Below are 14,563 nucleotides of genomic sequence, written 5' to 3' on the forward strand. Positions count from 1 at the left end.
ATTGTTTCCAAATTACTCAGAAATAGATGAAATGAGCTACAACACATGAGGCACTCCAAAATGAGTGTGGTGGACAAAGATGGCCTTTATGTGCAAAAAGTTATACCCAGGTACCCACTTATTTAGCCTTTGGTACCAGTTCTGGTCCTGCACCTGGAGCGTTACCCATTGTGCTTTCTGTGCCAGGAATTTGTTAATAAATTCCAAATAAGTGTTTCCAAATGACTTCTCACCAAATACTTATACACACCTTTAACCCATGCACTGTGGGAATAAACTTCTTTTTTAGGGTATGTATGTTGTTCAATATTATGTGTATCCTTTCATTCAAATAAATAACATTAAGAAAAGGAATTAAATACTAACAATCAATGAAAGAGGCATAAATTCATTCAAAACATAGTAGTTTACATAAGATTTCAGTGGCTACATCAATCCCCCAACAATAATGAAACTAACTCTCCATGAATGGAGAGCTCAAGCTTACAACAATGGTGGAAATGGAAGAAGGAAGAAGACCCAAGGTTGAAGAAGGACTGTTCCCACAGCTCCTGTCTCGCCTCCAAGAGCTCCAAATGAGAGAAATCGTGTTAGGGCAGCCAAAGATCCCCAAATGCTTCGAGACCACTTGAATAAATAGGCATTTTGACACATCAGCAAAAGTCGCGCCGGCGCCCTCTCAGTCGCGCGCCCGGGCGTGAAACTCTCTGGAAAAACAGCTTCCACTGAGCGTGGACGAGCGTCCACTTCTCGCTGCCGAGCGTCCACTGAGCGCCAATCTGGACGAGCGTCCTCTTAGCGCGCTGGACGAGCGCCCATTGGGTGTCCTCGCTGGACGAGCGTCCACTGCGCGTCTTCGCTGGACGAGCGTCCACTACGCGTCTTCGCAGGACGAGCGTCCACTGCGCGTCTTCGCTGGACGAGCGTCCACTGCGCGTCTTCGCTGGACGAGCGTCCAGCGCGCGTCTTCGCTGGACGAGCGTCCACTGCGCGTCTTCGCTGGACGAGCGTCCACTGCGCGTCTTCGCTGGACGTCTTCCACTGAACGTATTTGCTGGACGAGCGTCCACTTCTCTCTGGGCGAGCGTTCTCTCGTGCGTCCACAGGGCGAGCGTCCTCTTCTCGCTGGACGTGCGTCCTCTAGTGCGTCCATACTGGACGAGCGTTCGTTCTCCTGGGCGAGCGAGCGTCCCTTTGTCACGCCCGGGCGCGAGACTCTCTGGAATGTCGCGCCCGGCGCCCCTTTGTCACGCCCAGGTGCGAGGTGCCTTCCTTACTCCCTTAGCCTCCTGCTTTTGTATCTTTTCCTTGGTTCCCCCTCTTAGTAGTTAAGTACTTCTCCAATACACGCAAATTGCCTACAAATTTGAGGAATTAATGATGAAAACTTATATGTAAAGTATACACTAAACTTATTCACAAACGTAGATAAAAAGGGAGGATTAAACATGTTTCAAGCTTTAAAAGGGTCAATTTGGTACGAAAATTGGTTCAAAGATAATGGTAAAAATTACCGTTATCACTTGTTTCTTTTCCCTCATTTGATCTACTTATAAGTAATTTGGGAACAATTTCTTAACATTTTATTAACAAATTCCTGCCACATAAAAATAGATTTTGTGAGACTCATGGTTCAGCAAAATAACTGGAACCAAAGCCGAATTAAGTGGGTAATTGGGTTGAAGTTTTTTCACAGCAAGGCCAACTAGGTCTACCACTCTCATTTTGGGGAAGCTTGTTTTTTTCACAGCAAGGTCAACTAGGTCCATGACTACCAATCCAACAAAATTACAAAAACAATGTAAGATTAACCAAACAACATCTATAAAAATCATTAACACAACAAAATCCATTACACTTCAATTATATTTGGATTTCTCTTAAAATTCTTATTCCAATCATTATATTTTACAATAAAAATGTCAATTTCTTTACAAAACCAATTGTCATCTAAAAATTCTTCATACAGAAACGCAAGGTGCACATGCAGTCATCCATGGTGCACCAGGCATAGGTAATTTATTATGGCCAGATACAACATTTTCCGAAATACTAAATAGTGTGCTAACAAACTAAATCATGTCCTTTTACTTTGAACTATAATGAATATCAGTGATGCATCAGTAAAAAGTATGTGGAAAGGATTATGAATCTTGGAAAACTTTTTTACGAATCTTAATATGTATGGATGATAATTTAGATTTTTCAATTTACCTCATTCAAATTGAATACGGGCTAAAAATATACGGTATCATCTTGATAAGAACACGATAAGGATCATGCAATTCAAAATTAGAATAAACTATCAAATGTTATTATATTGTTCAACCTTGAAACATGCTTCAACAACATCTATAAAAATCATTAACACAAGAAAATCCATTACACTTCAATTATATGTCAATTTATAAAGGATAAACATGAAATGGACAACCACACACACAGTATCATTAATTATATCAAAGGACCTTCTAAAATCCCAAGTCATCCCACCACATTTATTTCATCTAATAACTTATCAAATATCTAGATTACGGGTAAAGCACAAAAATTTTCTCACTTCAGAGACACATTTTCATCTAAAAAGTGAAATTACATTACTTTTGGAGGTCCTGTATTCCATAAATTTTCCCACTTCGGAGACACATTTTCAGTATCGTCAAAGGAATAATGTTTATGTTCTCATGTCCATGGTATCAATCACCACACATTTAATTCATCCAACAAATACTATTAACAAACCACCTCCATCATACATAAACAACATTTCACCGCCATCGAACAAGTCATATTTTTACAGCTTACAAACAACGTATCATACATAACCAAAATCATCCACAAACAACATCATACATAGATTAAAGCTTCATTCCACTGAAATAAAAAAAAACGATAGATTAAAGCTTCATTCCACTGAAATAAAAAAAAAACGAACCTTCAATGAACACGTGTGCCGGTTCGAACACACAGGAAGAAAAATGTGTGGGTGGGACTAACAACTCGGAAAACCCCTCTTTTTCGTCCACCGAACAGTCCACACTCCGGCGATGCTCCGGCGACGCTACGGCGGCGCTCCGACACAGGGACGGAAGCAGGTGGGACGAAGCGAGACCTTGAACGCGCCCCTACTTCGCTGGGCCGGACGGAACACGATCCCGTCTTCGCTTCGTTGGCCAACGTCGGAGCTGCGGCGGCCGTCAATCGATACCGGCTGGAGGGCTTGAATAGCTCCGACAGGCCTTCAACGTTGTCCGGCGGCACTCCGGCAAGCACTCCGTTGGACCTCTCTCTCTCTCGAATGCCCTTTCTCCAACTCTCTCGGCCTCTCTCTAGGTCACACTCTCCCTCTCAACCTTCGCGCTTCTCTCTCTACAATTCTTCCAAAAATTTGAAAGGCACGTCTTGAAAACCCTGCTCACCCCCTTTCCACGTCAGATTTCATTTTCAAATTGATTTTCTACGTGGACCACTCCCATTTAGACACCTGTCCCGTGTCTAAATGTTGTCAAAAGAGGTTGTTCAAGTATCATTTTCCTAATTTAATATATAGATTTGAGGCCCTGTATCTTAGAAGTTTCTATAGCCGTACGTGTCTCTGGTGTAGTGATCCACCTATATCGAGTTTTGTTAATTTAACTGTTTGATGAGACACAACCGTGTTACAAGCACAATAGATAAGAAAAAAAAATTGAAAAAATTATATATAATCATATATATATAAGTAAATATTTCATATTTTTATTTTATCTGTAACTATATTTTAAAATTAAAAACTAAAATAAAATAATTTAAAGATTTATATCCCGCAAATTCTAAATAAAGGAATTGATTGATATCATATATTTATATCGGTTACGGTTTAGCTCTATTTATGTTTTAATGGTAGTTCCTTTAAAAAATTAATAACATATTTAATATTTTCCAATTGAAAAAATACAACAATAATTTATTTATTGTATATTCAATGATAATAAATATAAAAATTTATTACTAAATATTACTACTAATAACTCATGCAAATAAATCATTAATATAATTATTAATTATAAACACCACGGCATCTTCCGTTAGAAATCAGATAATGTATATATCAGCCATCCAGAATTACTTAATTGTAAAATATTACATCAATCGTACAATTCAGTTTTTATAAACTAAAGTTCAACATTGAAACTAAAAGCTCAATTAAATAAAAATTATTTTAGAAATAAGTGAAATTAATTTATTTTTTTAATATTAATTTCCACTCAGATTTTTTTAATATTAACTTCCATTGAGATTTTTTTTCCTTGAATTGGACAGACACCACTTTTTGTTTATATTGGAGAGTGCCACAGAACCAATTGCCTTCTCCGTTTACGGTTCCATTCAGACCGTCGCCGGAAACAACGCTCCGCCATGAGCGCCACCACCCCAGCCCTCTCCACCGTCACCGACGCCAAGTTTCATTCTCGTTTTAAGCCATCATCTCGTTTTCCTCCTTTTCTTCATTTTCGCACTCTTCACTCCAAACAATTTTCTTCAGTCAGGTTCTTCTGCAACCAAAACTCCTACTCCATTCCTGTTTCTTCGCTAGTTTTTCATGTTCGAGTGCTCATACATGAATGCATGCTTTAACCTCCTTTTCTTGTGAAATCAACAAATATATAATTATGCTAGCTGAGTACTTCATTCAAGTATTTTATCCACTGTCGCCTACTCGTCAACGTGAACTCCAACACACGTTTAACTAATTTTGACTAAAATGAAACTCAGACACTCTTGTCCTAGCTCATATATTGATTTCGCTTCCTGTTAGCTGTCAATGAATTGTTTCGGATTCCTTTTGTTCGAGTAAATAATGAATGTGAAACTAGCTCGTGTAGTTGTACTTGGAAGTTTAAACTGTTTCAGAAACTAAATAAATTTCTAATGTTTTGATTTGTTTGACTTTTTTTTTTATTGGTATTAATTATGTTCAGAGCTTGGTAGGAGCATATCATATGTTATTACTCTGTGTATAAGCCATGCTTGTGTTGAATGTAGATGCCAATCGATTAATACCGATAAGAAGAAATCAAGTAGAAATGTCCTTGACAATGCAAGTAACCTCCTTACAGAATTTTTAAGTGGTGGAAGTATAGGGTCTATGCCCGTAGCTGAAGGGGCAGTAACAGATCTGTTTGATCGACCTCTCTTTTTCTCACTATATGATTGGTTCTTGGAGGTACTTACCCTTTTATCAATCATCAATTCTCGTGTCCTACTTTACATAAGTTGTATGTGTGATATTTTTTCTTCATTTTGGCTTATCATTTTTGTTTTCATCTTTGGGTGTATTTGTTTTAATTTTTGACTTTCAGGTGTTGGTATTTTTACTTCAACGCTCCCATAGCTATAGTTAATCAAGAGAATATGTAGTTTGTTCATAAAATGGCTCAAATTGTTTGTTTTACTTTTTCCATCATAGTTACCTTTACTCAGTCAATCATATTTTAATTATCATCTGAGGATATTATTTTGAACCTGGCACAGCATGGCGGAGTGTATAAACTTGCCTTTGGACCAAAAGCATTTGTTGTTGTATCAGATCCCATAGTTGCTAGACATATTCTGCGAGAAAATGCATTTTCTTATGACAAGGTATGGTCTCACCTCTCACTTGAATTTTGTTACACTTGGTTCAGTCCATTTTCAGATAGATTGTTTGTGTGTGACATGCTTTGGAACAGAAAAGTGTGAATTTTGTATTAAGTGAATTATTCCTGTGTGGATCTTTACTCATGAAGTTTGAACCTGAAAAGGACCAAATGTTATTTTGGGTATTCCAAAACTGGAATGAAATGAAGAGCGGAGTTCAGTGCTCAGCATATTTACCCTCAATTAATCTTATGTTCACATGTACCAGATAAATGTGTTAGAATACTTAAAACCATATGCACACAGCTCTGTGTGTGAGCTAGTTAATTAGTGGAGTCTGAGTTGTGTGTGTGTTGTATTTCTTTGTGTTGATTAGCTATTTAGCCCTATAAATGTAAAATTAAGAAGAGGAGTTAATTAAGCTCCTCTAGGACTTCGGCATAATTTCTTTCTCTATTGTTTTCAGTATATGAAATAGAAAACACCGGAAAGTTTTTCAATGATATTTGATAGCTAAATGAAAGAGGATTTAATTTGTGAAGAATATAGTTTTACACTTAATGACCTACATTTTATCTAGTCAAAAACTGTCCAGCTTCTCGACTTTTCAACTGCAGTTTCCTGTAACAAAACTACAACTCTTTATCCTTGAACCAGCCTCCTTTTGCCCTCCACCCTCTTTCTAACCAAGAACCTTCATGATAAATTTAACTCCTCCTTTGCTGACTTCTCATAGTTTTATGAAAATGATAATTAAGCTTATGAAATTAACAGGAAAATTAACCCCTCCCATGCGTACCCTCATCAGTTTTATGAAAGTGACATTGAGCTTCGAAAGTTAACAGGCTAATTAACTCCTTCGCTGCTTACCCATCATTAGTTTTATGAAAGTGACACCTAGCGTATGTAATTTTCAGGATAAATTACTCTACCCTGCTTAACCTTCATTAGATTTATGCATGCTTCTGAACTTTATAGGCTAAGTTCATATGGTCCTTACTGAGCAGGTTGAGGAGCCTTGTAACAGTGAAAGTTGGTACATTATTTTTTAGAATAATAAAATAAATAAATGCATTAACTAAATCCTGTTAAAGTAAATGTATTCCTTTGTGAATTATTTTGTGACCAGTGGGCTACCCACTAAAATGTAGCTAAATGTAAAACATGTTCTAGCCGTAGATTGTAAGTTTGGATATGTTGGTTTCCTGGCAAATCTACGTGCCTATTTCATTGAATAGTGTCTATATTTTATTTTACTTCAATTTCATCTTCAAAATGTCTCTAATTTCTACATCTGCTTGCTAATTAAAAAACTAGGGAGTACTTGCTGATATCCTAGAACCAATAATGGGCAAAGGACTCATACCAGCAGACCTTGATACTTGGAAGCAAAGGAGAAGAGGTGTACAACCTATATTTAATATCTGTCATTTTCGTCCCTTTTCATGTCCTTGACTCTGCATGTGATCCTTTGTACAGTTTACAAGTCTTTTTCTCTGTTCATGAAGATTTAGGATGTAGAAGGTATAAAAATAAAAGGGGCTTCTACACTAGAGTTCTTTTCATTAAGGTTTGGTTTATTAGTCTTCGAGAGCAATTCCAGAGCACATTTTATGAGACAGGCTTGTTTTTGTAGCCTCTTTATGGTTTTCTTGTCTTTACTCTTGGACTTTCAAATGATAGATTTGAAAAGAGATTTGGATGCTTGTTTGAGCTGATGTATTCTCTTTCATTTTATCTTGATATCTTATAGAAGATTTTGTAATCCTCCATTTTCTCTTGTCCCTTTAATGTCCAACATTCACCCTATGGAGTATAATTGAATGTATAGCGTGATAAAACTTTCCTTTGAGCTTGCTAGATACTTGTGTTATGCCAGCTTCCATTTAAACTTTAAATTCATATTCCTCTTGTCTTGCAAAAAGTTGCAATTCATTTTTGCCTCATTCCTACTTGAGTGGAAACCCTTTATTTCCAAAGCTTGTATCTAAAGCTCAAGTGTTAAATTTAATTACTTTGATTCCCTAATCAAAATTAGATCATCCGCTAAAAGCATTCAATTAGGAACAATCTTTGATGTGCCCTTGGTAAGCACGTCCAAGACATCCATGTTTGGTAGGTCAAGTTTTATGTTGGGTGTTGAGGGCCAAATACAACTGTCTTTTTTTACTGGGTCTGTGACAAGGTAAATAAAGTGAAATACCTTTTACTAAAAATCGAATGAAATATCCATTAACATTTTAATTTGGAACTACTAATGATATTTCCCTGACCTATAGTTTAATTTTTAAAAGTTGCTTATGATTGTCCTAGAAAATATCTTTTATGATAATGTCTTGAAGTGTTTTGCCATTAGAACTGATGAAGAACCTCAAACAGTCATCTTTCGGTGCCTAAGTGTTCTCCCAAATGTGTTGTCAAATATCATTGTCAAATCAATAAATGGAGTTCATTATTCCAATTTTTATGGACATAATTAACCAAATCAATACCAGAAATCAGTTACAACTTATGAGAACGAAGAACTTTAAAATCATCAGTGGTTTCTATAGGTTGTCTTTGCTGTGGTTGTAATAATGTTAAAGGATTTCATGAATTAACCTAATATTGTTTTTTTCTTCACTTTGTATTTCTAAAATATGCAGTCATTGCTCCGGCTTTCCATAACTCCTACTTGGAAGCTATGGTCAAAATATTCACAGCTTGTTCAGAAAGAACAATATTGAAGGTTAATAAGCTTCTCGAAGGAGACGGTTATGGTGGACCTAAGTCAGCTGAATTGGATCTTGAGGCAGAGTTTTCTAGTTTGGCTCTTGATATTATTGGTCTTGGTGTGTTCAACTATGACTTTGGTTCTGTCACCAAAGAATCTCCTGTTATTAAGGTTTGTCTGAAAGGTTATGCATTCCAAATATAGAGCAATGTTGGATTGATTGTAAATGGAAGTAGACATGATAATTTTCTTTCGTATATTTTGCCTCCTCAAAAGTGGTTAGCTACGTATTTAGTTTACTAATTTATTGAAATTCAATCTCTTGTGTGTTACAAGTTGGGAGATTTGTGCCGGGTAAAAAATAATAGGGCTTATCATCATTAATATAAGTAGACAATACACCTTACATTTCTTCAAAGCTTCTTATCTTGTAAGTAATAAACTGCTTTTTTATTTAATCATAGTTTGTCATGAACTGCAAGTCTCGATTGTAGGTCTTATTGGAATATGGTGTCAAGACCATAATTTTTTATTTGCTTCTAACCATTGGTTAGGAGAGCTCACATACTCTCTGCTTTTAAGTCTTTTATAGGCAGTCTACGGCACTCTTTTTGAAGCTGAACACAGATCAACTTTCTACATTCCATATTGGAAAATTCCATTGGCAAGGTGGATAGTCCCAAGGCAAAGAAAGTTTCATGATGACCTAAAGATCATCAATACATGTCTGGACGAACTTATTAAAAATGCAAAAGAAAGCCGACAGGTTAGTGATACTTTAGTTCCATGATTGAATATTGTGATTGATTGCAGGAATCAGTCTTTGTTAGACTGTCACATTATGTTGACTGTACATGACATGGTCTTGAAATCATTCTATTTGCAGGAGACAGATGTTGAGAAATTACAGCAGAGAGATTACTTAAATTTGAAGGTGTTTTATCTTGATGGATTTAATGCTAATAGCTTATGCTAAACTATCAGAATACTTACCTGAAAACTTGGAGTTCTTTAAATACCACTGAGTTTATTAATATAGGAGTTTACAGGATGCAAGTCTTTTGCGTTTCTTGGTTGATATGCGAGGAGCTGATGTTGATGATCGTCAGGTATATCTAATCCTAACCCAACATGCTTACAGAAAGCCATGCTGACTGAAATTTGGATGCTTTGGATAAGCAGAAAAGCTGCGTCTGTAGGCAATATGTTTCATTTCAGGTAGTTGTTCAAAGTAGACAGTGCTTACTTTTTTGTGTCTTGACAGTTGAGGGATGATTTAATGACAATGCTTGTGGCTGGTCATGAAACAACGGCTGCAGTTCTTACGTGGGCAGTTTTCCTCCTAGCTCAAGTATGTTTGTCTAGTGTACTTTAATGTGCCATGATAACTTCAATTGTTGGTTGTCATGAGTTTTTTTCAGACATTCCTGTTTGTGCAACACCATCTTAATGTTTTACCAATTTCCTTATTACAGAATCCTAGCAAAATGAAAAAGGCTCAAGCAGAGGTAGATTTGGTGCTGGGTACAGAGAGGCCAACTTATGAATCACTTAAAAAACTGCAGTGGGTGCTTATTTCATATTCACCTTATATTCACTGCAACCTGTTTGATGACCATTATTTAACTCAGAAAGATTAACTAAAGTTATAACAAATTGGCAATAGTTTTATTGTCTAACAAAAAGGGAGCAAAATATGTCATCTACATGAAAGACAAACATTACAAGTCGTTACTTTCAATTATTTTTTCATGATGTGAGCTTTATAATCAATCAGAGTTGACTGTAGGGTGTTTTGGGGGAATATCACATTCTACTGTACCAACTAAGCAACAAGAGTAAAATAGTTTGTTAAATACATTGTATGCTTTCAGGTATATTAGATTGATTATTGTGGAGGCTCTCCGTTTATACCCACAACCACCTTTGCTGATTAGACGAACACTCAAATCTGACGTTTTACCAGGTATTGATTACTACTAACTATTTGATAAAGATGGAATGGAATCAAATTACATTAATTGTTTTTGTTGCTTGGTATCTAAAATTTTAAATTGAGTATTAAATTTCTTAGTGTGTTTAAAATCCCAACCATCAATACACGGCATGAAAATAATAGAATGTTGATAGGAACTTGGGTATTATGGAGTGCATGAATCCTACATAGCGGAGAATGAGGTTTTCAGTTTGAGTATTTAAGTGCTTGGTTCTTCCCTTCTTAATAGATTTTTAGTGTGGTTTTCTAAGTGATTAGGTGCTTATAAAACGTTTTAGGGAATTGTAGTCATGAAGATTGAACGTGTATACTGTTTGGACTTCATAATTGATAATTAGGACAGGCAATGTGGATTGGAAGTCTCATGCATGACAGAACATAATATAGAATAAATACAAAGATACAGAAAGTAATTTGTGGTAAAAAATAATACATTGCTGAACAACCAGAACTCAGAAATCCTCTGAAAATGGGTAAGAAAAATGCAGAAAATGCATAAATTCGAAAGAGCTAATCAGTTTCCTGTGCTTTTGAAACAAGGGGACAGAACAAAACGAGCATATTAAAGGATAAGGAGGAATAGATTTCTGGCCTTGCACTCTTGCCAAATGGACTACACTCTAGCCACAAAAACACAATTCCACAGCATCTTTTCCTTTTTTTCTCAAACATTTAGCTGGATTGAAACAGTTCAAAGCTAAGTAAACATATACAACGTTCCCCTTACAGAAACTAGCACGCAATGAAGGGCTTGATATTTGTTATAGAGCTACTGTGGAGGTGAACGTGAACAATAAGGGGCTTGATATTTGCTTCTCTCCCAAAAACAGACTGTCAAAGTTGATCTTTCTGTTGATGGATTATGAATCAGAAACTGAAACAAGGATTTCCTAATGAATTAACATGAGGGGTTGCTTTCCAAAATTGGAGTGAGAGGAATCAAGAACACCTAGAAAAGAAGCTTAGATGGCTAAAGAAATACAAAGAGAATGAGTTCCTTAGATTGAGGTCAAATAGTTTTTGTTGAGATATGTGGTTAATACAAAATAACATTCATTGGATATATTACAACGAAGGAGCATGTATATATGCAAGTGTTTCAAATGCAAAGAGATGTGTCAAGGACCATATATTTAGTTACATTTAATAGTTTTAAATTAGAGTTTCATGACCATATAAATTATAAATCATCTTAGTATTACTTTTAAAATAGTTATTAGAAAAAGTCAATAATGATAACCTATGACTTTCAAAAAATTAGAAAATGAAACTTGGTAGAAGGTGATAAAGATGGATAAAGGAATACAAACATAATGATTTCCTTATATTGAGGTCAAATAATTTTAAATTTGAGTTTCATTACGACGTATTATTAGTCCAAAGATATTTAGAATTAGAAATCATCTTTAAAGTAATTAGAGAGGTCAATAACCGTACCATACATGAGAACCTGTAACTGTGTGATAGTATACCTTTTCAGTGTCAATTCATTTTAATTAGTCAATGAAGGAGGTCAAACAGACTTCCTATGCATCATCTTCAAGCACTATTGTAAATTATTACTTACTAGGAATCTGTGTTTTCAGTAGCTGATATTATAAGATCTATAATTGACTAATGTGTCTGTTTCTTTCTTGTCTGGTTAGTTTTGTGAGTTAATTTTTATTTGTTGTTTCCATTTGCGATATTTTATCCATGAACTTTTTGTCTCGCCTCCAGGAGGGTACAAAGGTGATGAAGATGGTTATGCAATTCCTGCCGGCACCGATCTCTTCATTTCTGTGAGTACACACATACGTGGCTTCTTGTTTCTTTTATGAACAGACGCATGGAATTTAAGGACTAGAATTTCCCAACGTTCATGACAGGTTTCCTTTATAGAACAATTAATTTGCAGTTTCTTAACAACCAAGAGAAGTGCACCGAGTGGGAGTTCCCCACACACAGTTGTGACAGCTTTTTGTTTGTAACTTTTTGCGTGGTGAAATAGGCTATCCTGTAGGTGGGGGACATTGCCTTCGGGATCCAAGACATGCCATTAATACTTTTTTAATATTGGAGAAACCTATTTTCCCCCGCAATGACCTATCCATACTATCCTTTTTGTTATAAAAAGAAAAATGAAGAGTACTCATAACATGGTTTTACCACTAATTACATCAGTACAACAAACAGTCTGGTTATTTTTGTTTTTGCAGAATTTCACTTCATATATTTAAAATCTTGATATTTTAATTCCTATATCCAGGTATATAATCTCCACAGATCTCCATATTTTTGGGATCGCCCTCATGAGTTCGAACCCGAGAGATTTCTAGTGCAAAACAAGAATGAAGAAATTGAAGGATGGTCCGGTTTTGATCCATCTCGAAGTCCTGGAGCCTTGTATCCGAACGAGGTTGCTTTCTGGTCCTTTTTCTTTTTCCTTTGTGTTGGCTCATTTCCTGAACATTGACAACAAATGTCTACCTGATCAGATTATATCGGATTTTGCCTTCTTGCCTTTTGGTGGCGGACCACGAAAATGTGTCGGAGACCAATTTGCTTTGATGGAATCCACTGTAGCGTTGACTATGCTGCTCCAGAATTTTGATGTGGAACTGAAGGGAACCCCTGAATCGGTGGAACTAGTTACTGGGGCAACCATCCATACCAAAAACGGACTCTGGTGCAAATTGAAGAAGAGATCTAATTTACATTGACATATAGATGCTGTACATTTTTCTTATTCAGAATAATGTACCGAATTTGGGACAGCTGAAACAATTTCAGCTGTTTTGTGAGGAAATAAGTTATTTGAGAAATAATTTTTGTTTGAGGAGTATGCCGGAAAGCATTTTAAGAAAAGAAAAAGATTTTACTGCTTGAGTGAAAGTTGTAAAGGTTTTTTGCTAATTATAGTGCACAACTGAAGAAGAAACCAGTTGTTTTAGGATTGAATGGTATTTGAATTTTTCCAATTTTAGTCAGAACATGCATAAAAAGTTGTCGGAAGGTTTTAAGATGATATCGTGGGAATAGAACAACCGTTGAAAATAATTATGAACTAGTACGTGAGACAATTTGTTGTTTTAAAATAACTTTTATAGAAAATTTCAGCCACTGTTTCGGATGCCCTTATGCAGTAAAATTAAACTCGCTGGCGGCTAATTCATCAGACATTGAGTACTCGCACGGTAATATTCATTATTTCGTATTTTAATTTGTGAAAAAAAAGAAGACTTAGCTTTTTTTTCTTTTTTTTAACTGATGGTATTTTCGGTAAAAAATCAAAAAGTAAAGAGTAATTTTTACTAAAAAATGATATATGTTTAGTGAGCTAATATTTTTTGCAGTTATTTTTCTACGAACAAATAAAAATTAATCCTTAATTATACGCAACAAGGTTATCATTTTTCTTCTTTTAATTGACACTATTAGACTTATTTTAGCAGCTACTTTTTGCTAGACAAAAGCTTTCAAAAAATATTCCAAGCATGTTAGTTCTTTATCAGAGATGAAACTAAAGTGAAAATGATAACTACTAATGAGTGAAACAATTAATGACAACTATTTATCAGAGATGAAAATGGATGGAATTATTCCAAGTTGATCTTAACTCAGGCTACAGTACAGGATTCGAAGCGTAAATTAATGTAGACTTTTTTAACCCCGACCAATAAAACACGTTTCATAATTGGATTTGTTTCATCAAGTTTAAAATGTTGAGTACGTCAAAAAGGTTCATTGGCCTAACCTTTTATTTGCTCTATTTTTATAAATATTTATGAAATTGAAAACTTATTAATTAATTATAAGTATTATTTAGTGCAACTGTGAACTTAGATTATTTTGATTGAATCTAGTAAGTTATTTGTGTTTTTGTTATTTTATTTTTGTCTTGTAATTCTTCATGAACATGTGTGTTTATGATTCCTAAAAGTTTAGGGTTTTCTTCAAGAAAGTAATGGTGGAAGTCTGAAAAGTGAAGATGGACAAGTTTGATGGAAGTATTTTGGATTTTAGAAGATATAAATTAAAGATTATTTATAATAGAAGAACTTGTAACCTTTGTACAAAAATAAATTAGAATCTATGTTTCAGACAAATTAACATTGACGAAGAATATGGTTTATAATATGGTTTATAATATTGACAATGAAAAGACAATGTATGGTTTGATAAAGTTATTATCAAACATCTAGGAAAAGTCATTGACATTAAACAATGTATTATTGATTCGTCAAGTAGTTAAT

General features: G+C 35.2%; 1 protein-coding gene and 1 long non-coding RNA gene across 2 annotated transcripts; one reads left to right on the top strand and one right to left on the bottom strand.

The window, feature by feature from the left end:
- Positions 1–362: 362 nt before the first annotated feature.
- LOC128194254 (uncharacterized) lies at positions 363–3,361 on the bottom strand. Its single transcript, XR_008245633.1, has 2 exons — positions 2,936–3,361; positions 363–1,358 (listed from the first exon to the last, which is right to left on the bottom strand). It is a non-coding gene; the product is annotated as an uncharacterized LOC128194254 (long non-coding RNA).
- A 933-nt stretch (positions 3,362–4,294) lies between these two features.
- Positions 4,295–13,196, top strand: LOC108320796 (cytochrome P450 97B2, chloroplastic). The gene is made up of 14 exons (XM_017552340.2): positions 4,295–4,529; positions 5,026–5,206; positions 5,515–5,622; positions 6,937–7,021; positions 8,265–8,503; positions 8,925–9,098; positions 9,219–9,266; positions 9,382–9,441; positions 9,597–9,683; positions 9,808–9,896; positions 10,207–10,298; positions 12,048–12,109; positions 12,577–12,726; positions 12,806–13,196. The coding sequence occupies exons 1-14, from the start codon at positions 4,399–4,401 to the stop codon at positions 13,028–13,030; spliced, it is 1,731 nt and encodes a 576-aa protein (XP_017407829.1). The 5' UTR covers positions 4,295–4,398; the 3' UTR covers positions 13,031–13,196.
- Positions 13,197–14,563: the final 1,367 nt, after the last annotated feature.

This window comes from Vigna angularis, chromosome 10 (assembly GCF_016808095.1).
Source record: "Vigna angularis cultivar LongXiaoDou No.4 chromosome 10, ASM1680809v1, whole genome shotgun sequence".
Taxonomy (NCBI): Eukaryota; Viridiplantae; Streptophyta; class Magnoliopsida; order Fabales; family Fabaceae; genus Vigna; species Vigna angularis.

Excerpts from the sequence above, each read along its gene's own strand:
- LOC108320796 (XM_017552340.2), top strand. The coding sequence starts at position 4,399 with ATGAGCGCCACCACCCCAGCCCTCTCCACCGTCACCGACGCCAAGTTT. Across the intron at positions 4,530-5,025 it reads AAACAATTTTCTTCAGTCAG|ATGCCAATCGATTAATACCG; the intron begins GTTCTTCTGCAA and ends TGTTGAATGTAG. Across the intron at positions 12,727-12,805 it reads GAGCCTTGTATCCGAACGAG|ATTATATCGGATTTTGCCTT; the intron begins GTTGCTTTCTGG and ends CTACCTGATCAG.